The sequence below is a fragment of the Neophocaena asiaeorientalis genome, unplaced genomic scaffold (assembly GCF_003031525.2).
Source record: "Neophocaena asiaeorientalis asiaeorientalis breed wild unplaced genomic scaffold, Neophocaena_asiaeorientalis_V1.1 scaffold232, whole genome shotgun sequence".
Classification (NCBI taxonomy): domain Eukaryota; kingdom Metazoa; phylum Chordata; class Mammalia; order Artiodactyla; family Phocoenidae; genus Neophocaena; species Neophocaena asiaeorientalis.
The window spans coordinates 602,214-620,918 of record NW_020175672.1 but is presented as its reverse complement, the minus strand read 5'-3'; the positions used below and the strand labels follow the sequence as shown (position 1 = coordinate 620,918).

Sequence of the window (18,705 nt, the reverse complement as noted above, 5' to 3'; positions counted from 1 at the left end):
CGCTGAGCCTGCGCGTCTGGAGCCTGTGCTCCGCAACGGGAGAGGCCACAACAGTGAGAGGCCCGCGTACCGCAAAAAAAAAAAAAAAAAGAATCCACCTGCCAGAATAAAAATGCAGACATAGAGAATGAACTTGAGGACACTGGGAGGGGGAAGGGTAAGCTGGGACGAAGTGAGAGACGAAGTAAGACATATATACACTACCAAATGTAAAATAGATAGCTAGTGGGAAGCAGCTGCATAGCACAGGGAGATCAGCTTGGTGCTTTGTGTCCACCTAGAGGGGTGGGATAGGGAGGGTGGGAGGGAGACGCAAGAGGGAGGAAATATGGGGATATATGTATAGCTGATTCACTTTGTTATACAGCAGAAACTAACACACCATTGTAAAGCAGTTATACTCCAATAAAGATGTTAATTTAAAAAAGAAAAAAAAAGGATCTGCCTGCCAATGCAGGAGGCAGGGGTTCAACCCTGGTCGGGGAAGGTCCCACATGCCTCGGAGCAACTAAGCCCGTGCGCACAACTGCTGAGCCTGCACTCTAGAGCCTGCGACGCAAGTACTGAGTCCGCGTGCCTAGAACCTGTGCTCTGCAACAAGAGAAGCCACTGCAATGAGAAGCCTGCGCACCGCAATGAAGACTAAAGAAAGCCCGCGCGCAGCAACGAAGACCCAACACAGCCATAAATAAGTGAATAGAATTTTTTTAAAAAAGCACTTAAAACAGCCCTTGGGACACAGTAGGAACTTAAGGATTAGCTAGTATTATTTACTCTAGGAGGGTTTTAGTTTGGGCCAGGTTAATGTATTTGAAAGGATAAAGACTTGAATATGTGCTATTCCTTTAAACTTGAATGAATTTAGAAGTTCCACACATTTCAGTCTCTAGGATTACTTCTTTTTTGAATAGATTTTTTAATGGAAATAGAGAGTTAGTGCAAATATCTGCATCCTCTAGATCTTTTGTTATTGTTAATAGAGGAAGTAAACATTACAGAAAAGTTTGGGTCCTCTGAATCTCTGCCCCATGCCTCATTTCCCTTCCTCTCCCCAGAGGCAACCACCTTCGTCTATTTTAGTAACTAGTCGCCCTCTTTTACTTTTACTATGTATATATGTATCCATAAATAACAGTGTATTACCTTGTCTATTTTACAGAAAGAATCTGCCAAATGTATCTTTTTCAACTTCCTTTTTTTCATTTAACATCTTTTACTTGGAATAATTCTCATAGGGTAACTTTGTTCAAATGTTCTGGTGGTGCCTTACTCTTGATACACCATATTCTGGGTACATACTTAGCAGAATGCTCTGATTCACTCCTTTAATTGGGTAATTTAATGTTAATGACATCACTACATAATAAACTGTTAAGTACATTTATTATATGTTTATCATATGAGGGAAACTGGGCTTGGTGTTGAGATACAAGGCCAGATAGGAGAGGTACACAAATAACCCATTCTTACCTGTGTACCTTTCTTATGCTTTCCCTCTCTTCTCTTTCTAATCCCTTAAGACCTAGTTCACATTCTAAATCATCAGGAATTTTTCCTCACAGTTCTCGCCCATTTTCCTACCTAATTTTGACTTCTTACTTCTTGGCAATTACATGCTCTTTGAGTTCTTAATGTGTGGGTTCTTTCTCTGATTATATCAGAAGTTACAAACTCAAAACCTGTTGGGGCCAGGCAGCTGATGGAGATGAATGATACTGGGTGGGTATTGTGGCACATTAGAGAGTATGGCTATGACCAAAAGAGACAGTTCCTACTAAGCTCCAGACTCTTACTGCCATGAAGTGATTATAGTCTTAGTCTGCTTAATCATTTTTCTGACATATCCCTATTTTAAATGTTATCAGCTAGATTGACAATATATATATATACATAAACATTTCAAAATGCATACATATGTATGTGTATAATATACCGTGTGTGTGTGTGTGTGTGTGTGTGTGTGTGTGTGTGTGTGTGTGTGTGTGTATGTATATATAACAGGCCAAAGAAGTGTCTGGTGGTTGTATCCAGCCATTGTGTGATCTCTTCCCTTTAGCAACCTCTGAATTAAATGATAAATTCTACCAAGAATCTTTCCTTTCATGGCTTCCTTTTGTTGTGAGAATTAATCTAACATAATTTTAAGTTAGAAGGTACTTCTAAAGTAACTTGATCATGGGACTTCCATGGTGGTCCAGCAGTTAAGACTCCATACTCCCAGTGCAGGGGGCCCCCGGTTTGATCCCTGGTCAAAGAACTAGATCCCGCATGCTGCAACTAAGACCCGGTGCAGCCAAATAAATAAATTAAAAAAAAAATAAAGTAACTTGATCATTTAGACTGTGTTTTAAAGGCACATTCGTGATGATTATCATTAATTTAGAAAATGAGTACATCTATGTTTCAGACCCATTGTTACGTTTTGGGATAGTAGATACAAATGGTACTATTCCTACCTTAGAGGAGTTGATTACGTATTGAGGGGATCGTTGGGGGAGGTTGAGAGGTTGACTTCCTTGGGAAGCAGCCACTGACTTGGAGATAATCCTGCATGAGTTTTATTAGAGAGTGAGCTTGGGATCACCACCTGTGGGAGAGAAGGAAGCAGAAATGAGCTGAGGAAGAAATTGAATTGTGATCTTAATGAAGGCCTCAGCCAATCCATGGAGAGTATGAAGCTAGGATCACCCTTCAGAGTTACCCTAAGGTGGAGCAAAGGTGCCTGGCTTTTGGATATGGTCTATCCTCCGGAGATGATCTGACCTTGGGTGAGGCAGCTCTCAGCTGTTCTGAAGAGGGCCGACAGCTGAGGGCAATCTTTCGGTAGTACTTCTCAGCAGCTGGGACAACTAATCCTTGAGTCCCAAAGGGAGATCTGTGTAGTTGGTGTTATCACGGGTCCACTATAGAGTCAAGATAGATATGTGTAAACAAATCATAATGTGCCATGGAAGCCCAAAGGAATGACTAATTGCTAAAGGGAGTTTGAGAAGGCTTATAGAAGAGATGTCATTTGAACTAGGTTTTGAAGAATGAATTAGTACGTTGTTTGGTAGGGGCGGTGGGGGGGGGGCATTTCTCATGAGTCACTGACATTTCATAGCATATTCAGGAAATTGATTTGTTTGAAGAGCAAAGGGTTTAATGTATTAGCCATTCTTTAATTTCTAACGATCATGATAAAAATAATGAGGCTGTTTCCAAAATCTTGGTTGGCTTCCACAGTGATAGTTTTTTAAAAAACACTTAGAATCCCAGTGTGATCAGGCTTGAGGCTAAACCAGGCTCATCCTTGCCAGAACCAAAAATATAGGCTGAGCTTGAGTGAGAAGCTTTTTTTCCAGGAGTTTAAATTGGATTTGGTCCCTGTATTGTCCTTGTTCTTGGGTCTGGAACAGATGAATTTCCTTAATATACGGCACATGTTCTTGCTTGTTTCTTAGTATCTTCCATCCTAGGATTGAAGGTGTCCATGGCAAGTCAGAGGTTAAACTGGGGATCTACCACTTATCACTTCTTTGACCTTGGGGAAACTTGCTGAACACCTGATCCTGTTTCCATACGATCCTTTTAGGGTTGTTGAGATAATATATAAGGGCTTGTAAACTGTGAGGTGTTTCTCAGGATATTTTATTACTACTTAAAATCCTTTGTGGAATATATGTGTGATACTAGGTTTTTATGTTAGGATAAGACTGTTTTAAATCAAATTTTGATTGCTAGAAGTTGTGGATTTGGTCTGTAGAACCTAGTGCCACTGAAACCCTAATTAACACTAAAATCTTCTATATGAGGACAGATTTCATAGAGAAAAACTATTAACTAGGCTTTTGCATCCTGACATGTCAGCTGTATGGAAGATGTCAGATTTACACGAATAGATTGCTATTTGTGGGGTCAAATAAGAAAACAAATGGCAGATTTAGCATGATAACAATATTACAACTCAGTTTTTACCTTACTGGTGACAGGTCAAAAAATTTAGTCAGCAGATAAAGTGGATTTAGTTGGGGCTGTGACCCAAGACTGCAGTGTGAGAGAGAGTACAATCAAAATGAGTTGGTCCAGACATCTGACCCCTAGCATAACTGTCAATTCTGAATGAACTGTTTGAAAAGCAAAACAATAGTACTTCCAAGAATATTTCCCCTGGAAGGGAGAGTCACCAGTTAATATGGTAAAGGTCCAGTCTGTCACTTTGTGACACCTGATAAATTGGGAAGGCAGGAAACTTCAAGCAGATCTCATTACTGAAAGAGAAATGATGATTACCTGAAATATAGCCTCCAGTTCCAAGGGAATGCATTAGAGTCACTTGAGGAGCCTTTCAAAATGCAAATGTCTACATCCCAATCCTGGACATTTTGGTTTCTGACTTCTGGAATGGGGCCTAGAGGCTTGTACTTTGAAAAGCTTGCCATCTAATTCTGATGTGGCCTTCTTGAACCACTGGTTTCAGTGAGCTTTGTTTAATTGAAGGAGTTATTAAATTCCTGGATGTTAGGATAAAGAGCTAAGTGCTGGAATTTTTTTTCTAGGGGAACACAGGGGGCAGAATATTGCTTTCTATAAAAAGCATTTCTTATTTCACCTTTTCCCCAGTGTTGCACAAAACGTTTTGGATGTTAGAATACCAAAGTGCTAATGGGACACTGGAATATTGTGGGTGGGGCACACCTCAACATGTTATTGATACGTTTAATTCTATTATATGAATGAGGCATATGATTTTACTAGAAGAAAAAAACCACTTCATTATGTGTAAATAATAAAAAAGCCACCATGCCTGTTAATAAAATCCAAACAAACATGATTGACTATTTTCTGAGTTTTCATATTTAAAGTAGTTTACTCGTTATTTTCTTGTCTGCTGGCTGTTAAGTGGTAGCAGATGTCCTAAGTTTAAGGAAAATTTATAGAGGGGGAAAGTGTTTACTTCTTTAGTAAACTATACCTTTACCTTGTTTTCATTCAGATCTAGGTGGGGGAAATCAAACTTCATTTTTGTACTTGTTGGAACTTTGGTCCAATTCATTAAGTGTGCCTGGGTGTATAGTTTGGATACTGGAGGGGACTCATTCATATGCAGTGGGGGTTTTGACCAAAGGTTTTCTGTAATATTCCCAGAAGAAGTAGAAGATAGATAAGCAGGGGACCATAGAGAGTAGTGTTAAGAAGTAATCTCAAAAAGAATGTCAGGGCACCAGAATCTCTGGGATTTAGAGATGGGAGGAGGAGGTGTGTATAGTTTGAAGAACAATATTACATCATTTTATATACAAGCAAATGGGGGGGAAACTTTACAATGCAAACTGTTGAAACTAAAGCCTGACAAAAATTTTAGCCTCTCAGGTGGTTGGGATAAGAGAATATCCTTGTAATTTTTAATGGGTATTCTGCATAACTTACTACGTGGGACATACCAAAATCTGGTATAGTAGACCTGAAATCTTTATTAAAGGGGGGCTTAGGTTTTTCAAAAAGGTCGAAAAACATTGTTTTAAAGGGATGGTTGTTGGTGGGATATGAAGTTTAACTTCACATTATGGTACTAATTCATTTCAGCTCAACTTTACAAAGTCTGTTTTATCATATAGAGTTTTAGGATATTGAATGAGAGTGAACGTTATGCTGTAGTTTGAATAGGCCTAACTAAATTTGTAGAATGATACATTTTTCTGAAAAAAATTCCATTGCATTCTGTGGTCTTTAAAAAGTGATAATTTTTTTCTTCTTTCCAGCTTTCTGAAGATTTCGAAGATGTTTAATAAGTCATTTGGAACACCCTTTGGGGGTGGCACCGGTGGCTTTGGCACAGCTTCAACATTTGGGCAGAGTAAGTTTTAAAAAATAACAAATGAGGGAGAAAAATCTTAAGCTATTATTAAGAATAAATCCACTCCAGTAGTTTTAGATAGGAATTAATTTATGCTTTGGTCTTTATATTAACTTTGAAAAAATGACCAAGATATGATCTTGTTAAAATTTTCTAAAATAAAGAGAAATAAGTTCTGAGTTTTCATGGTTTTCTGATCATCAGTAGAAGGTATTTAAAGTATTGTTATTAATTGGCTCTTTTGGCAGAAATTTATAATTTGTTACTAATTTTCAGACCAGGAAATCCTTTTTTAAATATTGAAGTCTAAAATGCAATTATTGGGACTTCCCTGGTGGCCCAGTGGTAAAGAATCCGCCTTACAATGCAGGGGACGCGGGTTCGATCCCTGGTCAGGGAACAAAGATCCACATGCTGCGGGGCAGCTAAGCCTGCGTGCCAGAGCTTGCACGCCTCAACTAGTGAGGCTGTGTGCCACAAGCTGCAAAGCCCACATGCTCTGGAACCTGCACGCCACAACTAGAGAGAAGCCCATTTGCTGCAATGAAGAGCCCACGAGCTGCAGCAATGATCCCATGTGCCGCAACTAAGACCCAACACAGCCAAAAATAAATAAATAAATCTTTAAAACAATGAAATGGCAATTATTGAGGGACATCCTGGCAGTCCAGTGGTTAAGATGCCCTGCTTCCACTGCAAGGGGCCTGGGTTGGATCCCTGGTCGGGGAACTAAGATCCCTCATGCTGCGTGGCCAAAAAAATAAAATAAAATAAAATGCAGTTACTGAATAACAGCTCTGACATTTGCTCTGTGAATAAGAAACAACGGTTAAAATGTAAGAGTCCCTAATTCCCACCAGCCCTCTTGAGATCCATTTCCCCTTCCATTCCACATGGCACTAGTTGCCTATAGCAACCCTTACTCACTTTTAAACTTTTTGTTAAAAATTTATACTTAAACACAAAAACAGAAGGAATGGTATAACGAACTCTCATGTACTTATTTCCCAGTTTCAGCTATCAGCATTTTCCCGATCTTGTTTTTATCCCTCTCTTTTTTTTTTTTTAACGGTACGCGGGCCTCTCACTGTTGTGGCCTCTCCCGTTGCGGAGCACAGGCTCCGGACGTGCAGGCTCAGCGGCCATAGCTCACAGGCCTAGCCGCTCTGCGGCATGTGGGATCTTCCCGGACTGGGGCACAAACCCGTGTCCCCTACATCGGCAGGCAGAGTCTCAACCACTGCGCCACCAAGGAAGCTGTATCCCTCTCTTTTTAAGTGGAGCATCTGAACAGTTTTTTAATGGAAATCCCAAGAACTTTAATTCATGAAGATTTTTAAAAAGCATAACTACCAAACCTCAATCATTCCTAACAAAAATATTAGAGAAAATTTTTACAAGTGTCCCCTGACCTTTTCTTAAACTATTTTATATATCTAGATCCTTGATTTTTAACCAAGAGTGCCCACCAGGTGGATTCTTAACCACTGGACCACCAGGGAAGTCCAGAGTCACTTTTTTTTTTTTTTTTAATTAATTGATTTATTTTTGGCTGAGTTGGGTCTTTGTAGCTGCGTGTGGGCTTTCTCTAGTAGCGGTGAGCAGGGGCTACTCTTTGTTGCTGTGTATGGGCTTCTCAGTGCAGTGGCTTCTCTTGTTGCGGAGCACGGGCTCTAGGCGCGTGGGCTTCAGTAGTTGCGGCACACAGGCTCAGTAGTTGTGGCTCATGGGCTCTAGAGCACAGCCTCCGTAGTTGTGGCGCACGGGCTTAGTTGCTCTGCAACATGTGGGATCTTCCCAGACCGGGGATCGAACCCGTGTCTACTGAAATGGCAGGTGGATTCTCAACCATTGCGCCACCAGGGAAGCCCCCCCGAGTCACTTAAAAAAAACATTTTTTTTTTAATTGAAATATACTTGATTTACAATGTTGTGTTAGTTTCTGGTGTATAGCAGCATGATTCAGTTATACACACATTTTTTCAGATTCTTTTCCCTTATAGTTTATTTTATAAGATATTGACTACATTAATATTTCCCTGTGCTATACAGTACGACCTTGTTGTTATCTCGGAGTCACTCTTGGAGGTTTGTTCCCGAAATACATATATCCCATCATAGAACTATGGAATTAGAACCTCTGGGATTGGAAGTTGAACATGTGTATTTTGAAAACTTCCCAGGTCATTCTGTTGTGCTCCTCTAATTAAGGACCATTCATCCCAGAGACTGTAGAGTGTATGGTGTCTGGAGAAAATTTTTAACAGTTTTTTGTTTCTTTTGGGTTTTTTTTGTTTTGTTTTTTGGCTGCGTTGGGTCTTCGTTGCTGTGCGTGGACTTTCTCTAGTTGCGGTGAGCAGGGGCTACTCTTTGTTGCGGTGCGCAGGCTTCTCATTGTGGTGGCTTCTCTTGTTGCAGATCACGGGCTGTAGGCACATGGGCTTCTGTAGTTGTGACTCGCGGGCCCTAGAGTGCAGGCTCAGTAGTTGTGGCGCATGGGTTTAGTTGCTCGGCGGCATGTGGGATCTTCCTGGACTGGGCTCAAACCCGTGTCCCCTGCATTGGCAGGCAGATTCTTAACCACTGTGCCACCAGGAAACCCAAATTTTGATTATTTTTGTCTGTAGTTCATAGTAGCTTGGCACTTTTTTTTTAAACCTATCAACATCTTTAACTTATTGAAAAGTTATAAGCTTTTTAACTTTGTTTCCTTACTTTACCCAGGACAATGAATAAAGTGTGGCTTAATATCAGCTCTGTTATAAGTAGTCTGATGGAATTTTGAAAAAATAGTTTTTGGATTAGACCAGTGGTCCTGTTCAAATGCAGAATGTTAAGAAATATTAAAATCCTCTTTCATTGGGCCACCTGGTTTAGATTTTATTCTGACCCTGGATTTTGCTTTATCAGATACTGGTTTTGGCACTACTAGTGGAGGGGCATTTGGAACATCTGCATTTGGTTCTAGCAACAATACCGGAGGCCTGTTTGGAAATTCACAGACCAAACCAGGTAGGGGCTTTATTTGGAATACAGTTGGTTTATTCATAGCTGGTATAGGGCTTCACTTAGTGACTCCAGTCTGTTTAACCCTTTTTTTCCCCTCTCTATCTCTTCAGGAGGCTTATTTGGTACCAATTCATTTAGCCAGCCAGCTACCTCCACAAGCAGTGGCTTTGGGTTTGGCACATCAACAGGAACATCAAACAGCTTGTTTGGAACTGCAAGCACAGGGACCAGTCTCTTCTCATCCCAAAACAATGCCTTTGCACAAAATAAACCAACAGGCTTTGGGAGTAAGTAGTAAATCATTGGATTTCTGCATCTAACAATTTGATTTGCTTATTGAATGTGTTCTCTCTTCTCCTTTTCCCTGTGTTCACCGACCTCCTTTTCTCACCACATAGCAAAAACATGGGGAGAGGAAAACTCAAAATGGTATTGAAAAGTTTAATAGGCTGGAAGGGAAGGGGTACATCTCTTCAAGAATGGAAGTCTGAGGGGCACTGTTATTTAAGGAATATGCAGAGGAAGAGGTACCTGATATAGAATGACCAGAGAATAAGATGAAAAGCCAGGTCAGAGTACTGTCATAGGTGTCAAGAAGGGAGAATTTCAAGGAGAAATATGTGTAGTTAACTGGAGTATACTGCAGGGGCACCTCCCTGCCTTTGTTTTGCTTTTGGTTTGAAGAGACTGAAGCAGGAATGGTAAGTACTGGATGTGACTTGGTTACTCCTCCATTCCTTAGCCATGGCAGGTGTTTTTAATTGATGGCTTCTTTCTCTTTAAGTCTAAATGTGGCCCAGGGATACTTCACCACACAGTTCTTTGAGGCAGAAACACTGCTAGTTGCACAGGTGTGCCCTGTGAGTTGATGCCATTCCCAGCACTGGTATGGTAGAATAAGTAATTTAGCCAGCTATCAGTATTTTACAAAGGGAAAGTTGTTTGAGGGGATGTTGAAATATTTAACCATGACAATATAAAATGCAATCTAAAATACTAATTCAAAAGAGATATGCCTATTTACTTTATATTTTAGGACATGTTTTTAGAAAAGAAATAGTTTGACTGCCAGTGAGAAATCACATTCCTCTTAACTTGGTATTAGGATGTCACTTAATATTAAATATTGGCAAATAACTTTGTGTTGCTTACTGCTATTTCTGGTACCATATGTGTAATTTCTTTAGAAGTAATATCTTATATTTTGAAGAATACATTCCTTAGATAACAGTTAAATTCTCTGTTATGTAATTTTTTTTAAACTCAGCTATTTGGGAAAGTAGATTTATTTCTATAAATGACCAACATGCCTACTAATTTTTCTAAATTATTTTTCTGGGTGAAATTTTATATTAACCTATGTGTGGTTACCCTAATGGGACCATTTGTTTGTTTTAAACTTTTTGGTTATATGTGGGTGTTTGTAATAATATATGTAAATAAAATATACTGTGACTCTTGTTCAGGTCTGTTGTGGTAAGGCATTGTCAGAAAGACAAGTTCATTGAGCATCTGGTCTTACCAAGAGAAATAAGATAAAATATTTAATGAAACAGAATACTGTTTCTTCTAACTTGTTGTTTAAGTATGCCCAAGGACTTTACAGACACTTAGCTGACTAAAGATTCAGATTTTGTTTCACGTCAAAGTTGTAAGCCTAGAACTGTGTGTGTCTGTATGAAATATCTGTTTGAAGGTACTTGCTAGGGAGATTGGAAAGATAGAAAACCTGAGGATTTGGAAGTAATGCTGCTCTAATGCCACAGGCCAATTCCAAGATAGCTTACAGATTCTTAAATTCTTTACTGTTACCATCCCATTTTTCTTTCTAATTTATAGATTTTGGAACAAGTACCAGCAGCGGGGGACTTTTTGGAACTACAAATACCACCTCTAATCCTTTTGGTAGCACATCTGGCTCCCTCTTTGGGCCAAGTAGTTTTACAGCTGCTCCTACTGGGACTACTATTAAGTTTAACGTAAGTATTGTCTTTCGATCTTTGTGGAATATTTTTGTCCCCTGTATGTTTTTTTGTAGGAGGAATCATAACATTTCTTCTCTTTCCAGTTATGCATAGCTTAGCCTCACTCTTCCTGAAATATGTGTTAAGAACAATATCTGGGAATAGTTGTATAGTAGACAGGAAGAGTCATGAAACATAAATCTAGATTATAATTTATATTTGAATTATGCTCAAACCAATTAAATTTGTATTCACAAGGTTGATTACAGTAGTAGTTGATTACAGTTCCCTGATGGCTTAGTGGTTAGGATTCCAGGCTTTCACTGTCGTGGCCCGGGTTCAATCCCTGGTTAGGGAACTGAGATTCCACAAGCCTTGTGGTGCAGCCAGAAAAAAAGAAATATCAGGTTGAGCTTGTATTTACTGTGTTCATAATTGGCCTCTGAATCGTCGACCATTCTTGACAGAAGTAAAGAAGGAATGATGGGGCAAACTGTAAAAATCATTGAAAATAGGGCCTCCTTAAGGAGCTGTATGGAATAACTCATCAGTTTCTGTGTGCCAATTAGAAATAAAACTTTTGTTGGTGAAATGGCAAAATGAAGCAAATGAGTTTTGTGTTTTCTTCAGCTTTTTTGAGAGAAGTTGGATAGAGGGTTAGAATGAAAGATTTTGCTTATGAAAATACATGGAATACCACTTGATGTAAGATACTACTTGATGTGATTGTTTTGGAGATACTTAGGATAGGCTGGCAGTGCAGTTAGTCTAATGGAAATCTCTGGCAAATATAGGGATTGGCAAAACTTGTTAAAATTCTTCCAGAAAATGAAGAATTTCTTAGGCAGGGTGGTGAATTCATAATACTGAATTTAGAATCCTGAATTTAAAATAAAGTTAAATATAAATGATAGAGGAAAATACTGTATGTTGTCTCTTAGAAAGTACAGTAATTGAGAAAACTAACAATGGCCTCTCACTGTTGTGGCCTCTCCTGTTGCGGAGCACAGGCTCCGGACGCGCAGGCTCAGCAGCCATGGCTCACAGGTCCAGCTGCTCCGCGGCATGTGGGATCTTCCTGGACTGGGGCACGAACCTGTGTCCCCTGCATCGGCAGGTGGACTCTCAACCACTGCGCCACCAGCGAAGACCCTAAGTAGGAATCTTTAGTTACCTAGTGCCTTTTGCCTCATAAGCTTATAGGGGGAAAAACCAGGCTTCCATATTTCATAAATGCAACAATAGTCACAAAGCAGACACTTCAGAGCAGAGTAGGAATTAGAACTCAGAAATAGAGGTTTAAATGTATATATAAGGTAAATTGGATTAAGCTTCCCTTATGCATATATTATTAAGTGTATTTTAGTAGATAATTGAATGGCTTCGTTATGGGATTAATCCCTGGGTTTTTTGATAACTGTTTCTGAGATTGACTTATGCAGATAACCTTGATACAGGGAGAGATCAAGAATGCAGTGTATTTAATCAAGCACTCTTAAAACTGTCCCGTTAAGTAAAGAACCAAGGGGACTGGTTATAGAGTTCAGTCGTTGAAGAATTGTGTCTGGGAGAGTAGGGTTATAAAGCTTGAACTTAAATGTTTTCTTTAGACTTTCAGATTTGCCTTTATCTTCCTTTGCAGCCTCCAACTGGTACAGATACTATGGTTAAAGCTGGAGTTAGCACTAACATCAGTACCAAGCACCAGTGTATTACTGCTATGAAAGAATATGAAAGCAAGTCCCTAGAGGTCAGTAAAATGCATTACAGAGTATCACCCTAACCTTTTGATTCTATTGGGAAGCAGCTTTTTAAAATGTTCTTGATTATTTTTTAGGATTTATGTAAAAAATTAAGATTAACCAAATTATTTTTTCATTAATACATTATTTATAGATATTTGTTGTTTTAGGCAAGGATGATATTCAGCTTGTATGTACGGGTATAGTTTTACTGATAGTCTATTCTGATTGGCTGTTGCTCATACTACACTGGGCAGTGTGTGCACATGCATGTGTTTTTAGTAAACTCATGCAAAGTCATAAGTGTGCAACACAATAAGTAAATCATTATCTGCATCCCTGATGTCCCCTTTGGGCCCTGCCCCCAGAGTCACAATCCTCCCCTTCCAAAGGTAACCACTATCCTGACTGCCCATGTTTTGCCCATTTTTGAATTTTACATAGATGGGATCTTATATTACGTACTCTTAAATCTGTCTTTCAGCATTGTGATATTTATCCATGTTGTGCGAAGTTATAGGTTGTTCATTATCATTGTTGTGTGATAGTTCGTTGTACATTTTGACTGTCATCTCTGGTTGTTGCTGTTGCTTCTTTTACATCCCAGACTGTGCTTGCTTCTTCGGAGTATACAGAAACACCCTTACTTGTGAGACAAAACTGTTAAACTTTATCTCTTCTTTTCCTGAGTTTTCGGAATTCCTCAGAATCATCCATCTTTTAATCAGCTAATCTTTACATTTGGGGTGGGAGTAGACAAGATTATTGTCTAAATGAAAGTATTATTGTCTATAGAAGAAAATTGATATTAAGATGTGGTTGGTCCTTTGGCCTGTAGTTTTATGGTAATTATGGTATGGATTTTAATGTCCATTATACACTGTTGAAAGTGTTTTTCTGTAATGATAGTAAGTTAACCATTCCATAGCTTTCTGTTTTTTTAATCATGGTTCCTATGTGAACATAGAAAATGAATGCTAAATGCAAGTATTATTTAGCCTCCTAAATAATTTTTTTGGCTGCATATTAATTTGGAATATGTTTTCACTTACTCTAGGAACTTCGTTTAGAGGATTATCAGGCCAACCGGAAAGGCCCGCAGAACCAGGTGGGAGCAGGTACCACGACTGGCTTGTTTGGGTCTTCTCCAGCCACCTCCAGTGCAACAGGACTCTTCAGTTCTTCCACTACAAATTCAGGCTTTGCCTATGGTCAGAACAAAACAGGCTTTGGAACTAGTAAGCACTTGACATCATGTTGGGCCATATTGAGGAGGGACAGACAACTGAAAGTAAAACATAATTGTCATTTTTGTGCTTAAGTGCTATGGAGAAAAATGATTCAGGGGTGCTAGAGGAATAGGAAATGCCTGGTATGTTTGTGGGGGGTGGGGAGAAATATAGTATTAAGTGCAGATGATTAAGAAGGGCTTCACTGATAGGTGGTGTTTGATCAGTGACCTATCTGAAGAAGGTGAAGCATAAAGCTATACAGATTTCTGGGGAAAGAATATTCCAGCTGGAGGAAACTAGAAGTCTAGAAATCCTGAGTTTTTGCCAAAGGGGAGAGGACAAGGGGAAGTACTGTTCCCGAACCAGGGCACGAACCCATGTCTCCTGCATCAGCAGGCGGACTCTCAACCACTGTGCCACCAGGGAAGCCCTAGGGGAATATATTTTATAGGCCTTTGTGGGCCAGTGTCAAGATCTGATTTTTTATTTGAGTCAGGAAGCCATTAGAAGGTTTAGATAAGTCATGTGATTATGAATAAAGGATCATTCTGAAGGCTGCTGTATTAAGAGTAGATTGTATGGGGGCAAGGGTGGAAACAAATCAGTTAGAAAAGCTGTTGCCCTATCCACATGAGAGATGATGTGGCTTGCGGAGAATGGTGCTATGGTATGGTAAAAGTGTCAGATTCTGGAGCCAGTTTGAATGTAGAACCGATGGGATTTATTGATGGATTGATTTATGTGGGATGTGAAAGAGGGGAGTCTAGGATGATTACTAAATTACTTTATAAAAGTGTTACTTTTGCAAAAGTAATATACACATATGATTTAAAGTTCATGATATACAAAAACGTACATATCCAAAGGTCTTTTCTTTTTTTCCCCCTTAGCCACCAGTTTGCTTGTGTAGAAACAAGCAAAAGTTACATTTTTGGGGGTAGCCTTCTATAGAGTTACATACACAAATACACAAATGAATACATGTTTAAATGGCATTTACATTCTTTTCAGTTTTGGTATTCTGTGATCTAGTTTAGCCATTATTAAGTATTGTTATTGTGTCACACCCTATGCTGGATATATTGCTATAAAGAGAAAGCCCCTGTTCTGAAGAAAAACTTAGTCTAACAAGGTTAAAAATACACACATAGACTTTAAGTGTAGTGTGTTACCTTGTAAAATAGACAAAAAGCTGTGGGGTCACAAAGGAAGATTACTTAGCCCAGCCTAGGTTCTTGGGGTCAGAGTATTTTTGTAGAAAGTTGAGTCTGAACCAAATCTGGAGTTATGTGAAGAAAGGTGGAAAATGAAGTGGTTATCCAGTTTGAGTAATGAATGAATGTAGGGTAATTTAGATATATAATCAATAACATAGACTATTGAAGTAACTAGATAATGTGAGGTTTGGCATTTCCCCCCACCATTTATTTTTCCTTTTCTTTTCCTGAAAGGTACGACTGGATTTGGAACAAATCCAGGTGGTCTTTTTGGCCAACAGAATCAGCAGGCTACCAGCCTCTTCAGCAAACCATTTGCCCAGGCCATAACCACCCAGACCACTGGCTTTTCCTTTGGTAATACCAACACACTAGGACAGCCAAGCACCAACACCATGGTAAGGAAACAGGTCTTATTTGTAGAGCTAAGTAATGAGGCTTCTAATCATGTCAAATTAACAAGTTCTATCTCTACTGCAGTTCTTAAGGGTTGACCATACGTATGTGTAGTAAAGGGAAGAGAGCAAAATCTTTGAATAATTAAGACATAGATTCTAGTCCAGGCTCTACTCCGTATTTAATGAGGGGCTATTGAACAAGTCACTTATCCTTTCTGGGCATATTTTCTCATCACTAATCGCTACTTAGTGTGCTAGAATTGGCCGTCCTGAAGCTATACCTTAGGACATTGACTCCAGGCATTCTGTAGAGTATAGGAGAAAATATTTATAAACTACTGGCTCTATTTCAGAAGGTTCTTTCAGCTCATTCCCTTAAGTGGAATCAGGCAAAGAAGTTTAGTTCATTAAAATAAATAAGAGAGAACTAGAGCCATGTTGGATAATTGCTACTTCTGTCCAGATAGTAGAAGAGAAAGTCCTTATAGTCATGAGCAGTTTATTTCTAGGGACTGTTTTAGGGAAGTATAAAATTAAAGGTAAATTTGAGGTATGATTTATTGATTAGAATCCTTGGGATATACCTGGTTTTAAAATTAGAGATACTTTGCCTGATTAAAAAATAAAAAGTACAGGTAGACGCAAAAATCTTCAAAATACTGGCAAATTGAATTCAACAACATATAAAAAGGATTATACACTGTGACCAAGTGGGATTTATCCTAGGAAGGTTGGTTCAACATATTTTCATATTAATGTAATAAACCATAAAATAGAATAAAGTACAAAAGCCATATTGTCACCTCAGTAGGTAGAGAAAAGACATTTGATAACCTTTCATAATAAAAACACTCAAAAAGGAATAGAAGGGAGCTCAGAATAGCCAGAACAGTCTTGAAAGAAAAGAAAGCTGGAGTGATGAAGTGAAGACAGTGTAATACTGGCATAAGGCTAGACATATAAAATCGGGACTGGAATTGCGAGTCCAGAAACAAGTCCTCATGGTTAATTGATTTTCAACAAGAGTACTAAAACAGTTCACTACGGAGAGAATCTTTCAACAAAGAGTGCTGGGATAATGGTTTTCCACGTGCAAAAGCACGAGGTTGGACCTTTTCTTTATACAATTGTGGTAACTATAAAAGCTTAAAATGGATCAAATGTAAGAGCTAAAACTATAAAACTCATAGAAGAAAAGGAATTAGGCAATGATCTGCTAGATAGTACACCAAAAGCAAAAGCAGCAAAAGGGAAAAATAGATAGGGCTTCTTCAAAGTTAAAAACTTTGGTGGGTCAAAGGGGATACCATCAAGAAAACAAAAAGAATACCTGCAAATTGGAGAAAATATTTTCTAGTCATATATCTCACAAAGGACTTGTGTCCAAACAATTAAGAACTCTTATAATTGAATAATAAGACAGACCAATAAAAAATGGGCCGAATACTTGAATAGACATTTTTCCAAAGAAGATAAATGACTAATAAGCACATGAAAAGGTACTCAATGTCAGTAGGCATCAGGGAAACTGCATTTCAAAACCACAGTGAGATATCACTTCATATCCACACTAGGAAGTCTATAAACAAAAAGAGAGACAGTGATAATGAATGTTTTCAAGAATTTGGAGAAATTGGAACCCTCATGCATTGCTATTTGGAATATAAAATAGTGCAGCCACTTTGGAAAAATTTGGCAATGCCTCAAAATGCTAAATGTAGAGTTAACATATGACCCAGCAGTTGCACACCTTGGTATTTCCCCCAAGAGAAATGAAAACACAAGAACTTGTATACAACTGATCATAATAACTAAAAGGTGGAAACAACCCAAATGTCCATCAGTGATGAATGGATAAATGAATGCGGTATATCCATACAGTGGACTATTATTCAGCCATTAAAATGGAATGAAGTACTGATACATGCTACAACATGGAGAGGCCTTTTAAACATGCTAAGTGAAAGAAGCCATTCACAAAAGACCACGTTTTGTATGATTCCACTCATATGAAATGTTCAGACTGGACAAATCTATGGGAATAGAAAGTAGATTAGTGGTTGGTTGCCTAGGAATGGGGAGTGACTGCTAATGGGTCCAGGGTTTCTTTTTAGAGTGATCAAAATTTTCTGAATTTAGAGTGGGGATGGTTGCATAGCACTGAACATAGAAAAACCCCACTGAACAGTCCACTTTAAATAGGTAAACTTTATGGTATGTGAATTATATCTCAATAAAGCTGTTTAAAACACTACGTTGAATTCTCAATTCAACTATAGCCCATTAATGCAATATTTTTCTTTTGTTGACTAATGCATAAAAAAATCTTTAAACATTGGATGATACAAACTTTGCTTATTTGAAATTGTGTAGTTTATCATAACAAATGAAGACTTAACATTACACTACTGCCTTTGTTCAGATTAATTTTATTATTTTCAGCTGATTATTTTCAGTTATTTGATTCAAAGTCCACTCCCCAGCTCAGTATTAATACGTTCTTTTGGCATAACTCTGAAAATGAAGCACCCTGTCATGGCATTTTGTTTTCAGTGTGGCAACCCTGTTATCTCTTAGAGCACAAGAGTTAGTCTAAAGTCTTTATAGCTGTCCAGGACTGTGTTGCTCATCAGGCTTAGATACAGATAAGAAGTTCTGGTCCTGCCACTTAGGGGCTGTGACATCTTGGGCAAGTTTTTAACTGCTCTGAGCCTTATTTTCTTTCGGAAAATGGCCCTGCGTTTCAGAGTTGTTGTGAAGAAAAGAAATGTTCTATGTATTTAGCATAATGTCTGTCACATAAACTTAAAAAAATGGCAACTATTATTAATAATCTAAGACTTTTAAAGACAACTGACTATTGTAGGTTTTCTTGTAATCTAGACTACCTTTTACAGGGTTTATTTGGAGTAACCCAAGCCTCGCAGCCGGGAGGTCTTTTTGGGACAGCTACAAACACCAGCACTGGGACAGCATTTGGAACGGGAACAGGTCTCTTTGGGCAGACCAGTACTGGATTTGGTGCTGTTGGTTCGGTAGGTTTTTGCAGTTGACTGTAACTTGAAGATGTGTATAAATCTGTTAAAGGAATTTCTAAGAAAAATCTGTCTTTTGGGAATTCCCTGGTGGTCCAGTGGTTAATACTCAGTGCTTTCACTGCTATGGGCCTGGGTTCAAGCCCTGATCAAGGAACTAAGATCCTATAAGCCACGCAACACAGCCAAAAAAATAAATAAATTTTAAAAAAAGAAAAATAGGGCTTCCCTGGTGGCGCAGTGGTTGAGAGTCCGCCTGCCGATGCAGGGGA

General features: G+C 38.8%; 1 protein-coding gene across 9 annotated transcripts in view; it reads left to right on the top strand.

Moving 5' to 3' along the window:
* NUP98 (nucleoporin 98 and 96 precursor) overlaps positions 1 to 18,705 on the top strand; it is a 99,211-nt gene that overhangs the window by 7,648 nt on the left and 72,858 nt on the right. For 7 of the 9 annotated variants that reach the window (XM_024731789.1, XM_024731788.1, XM_024731785.1 and 4 more), the window contains exons 2-9: positions 5,742 to 5,836; positions 8,747 to 8,848; positions 8,956 to 9,132; positions 10,685 to 10,824; positions 12,452 to 12,559; positions 13,609 to 13,789; positions 15,235 to 15,398; positions 18,296 to 18,433. In XM_024731789.1, the coding sequence (XP_024587557.1) occupies positions 5,761 to 5,836; positions 8,747 to 8,848; positions 8,956 to 9,132; positions 10,685 to 10,824; positions 12,452 to 12,559; positions 13,609 to 13,789; positions 15,235 to 15,398; positions 18,296 to 18,433 (1,086 nt within the window). In that variant the 5' untranslated portion in view covers positions 5,742 to 5,760. The remainder of the gene's footprint in view (positions 1 to 5,741; positions 5,837 to 8,746; positions 8,849 to 8,955; positions 9,133 to 10,684; positions 10,825 to 12,451; positions 12,560 to 13,608; positions 13,790 to 15,234; positions 15,399 to 18,295; positions 18,434 to 18,705) is intronic. The other 2 variants (XM_024731786.1, XM_024731787.1) reach the window with 1 other exon arrangement.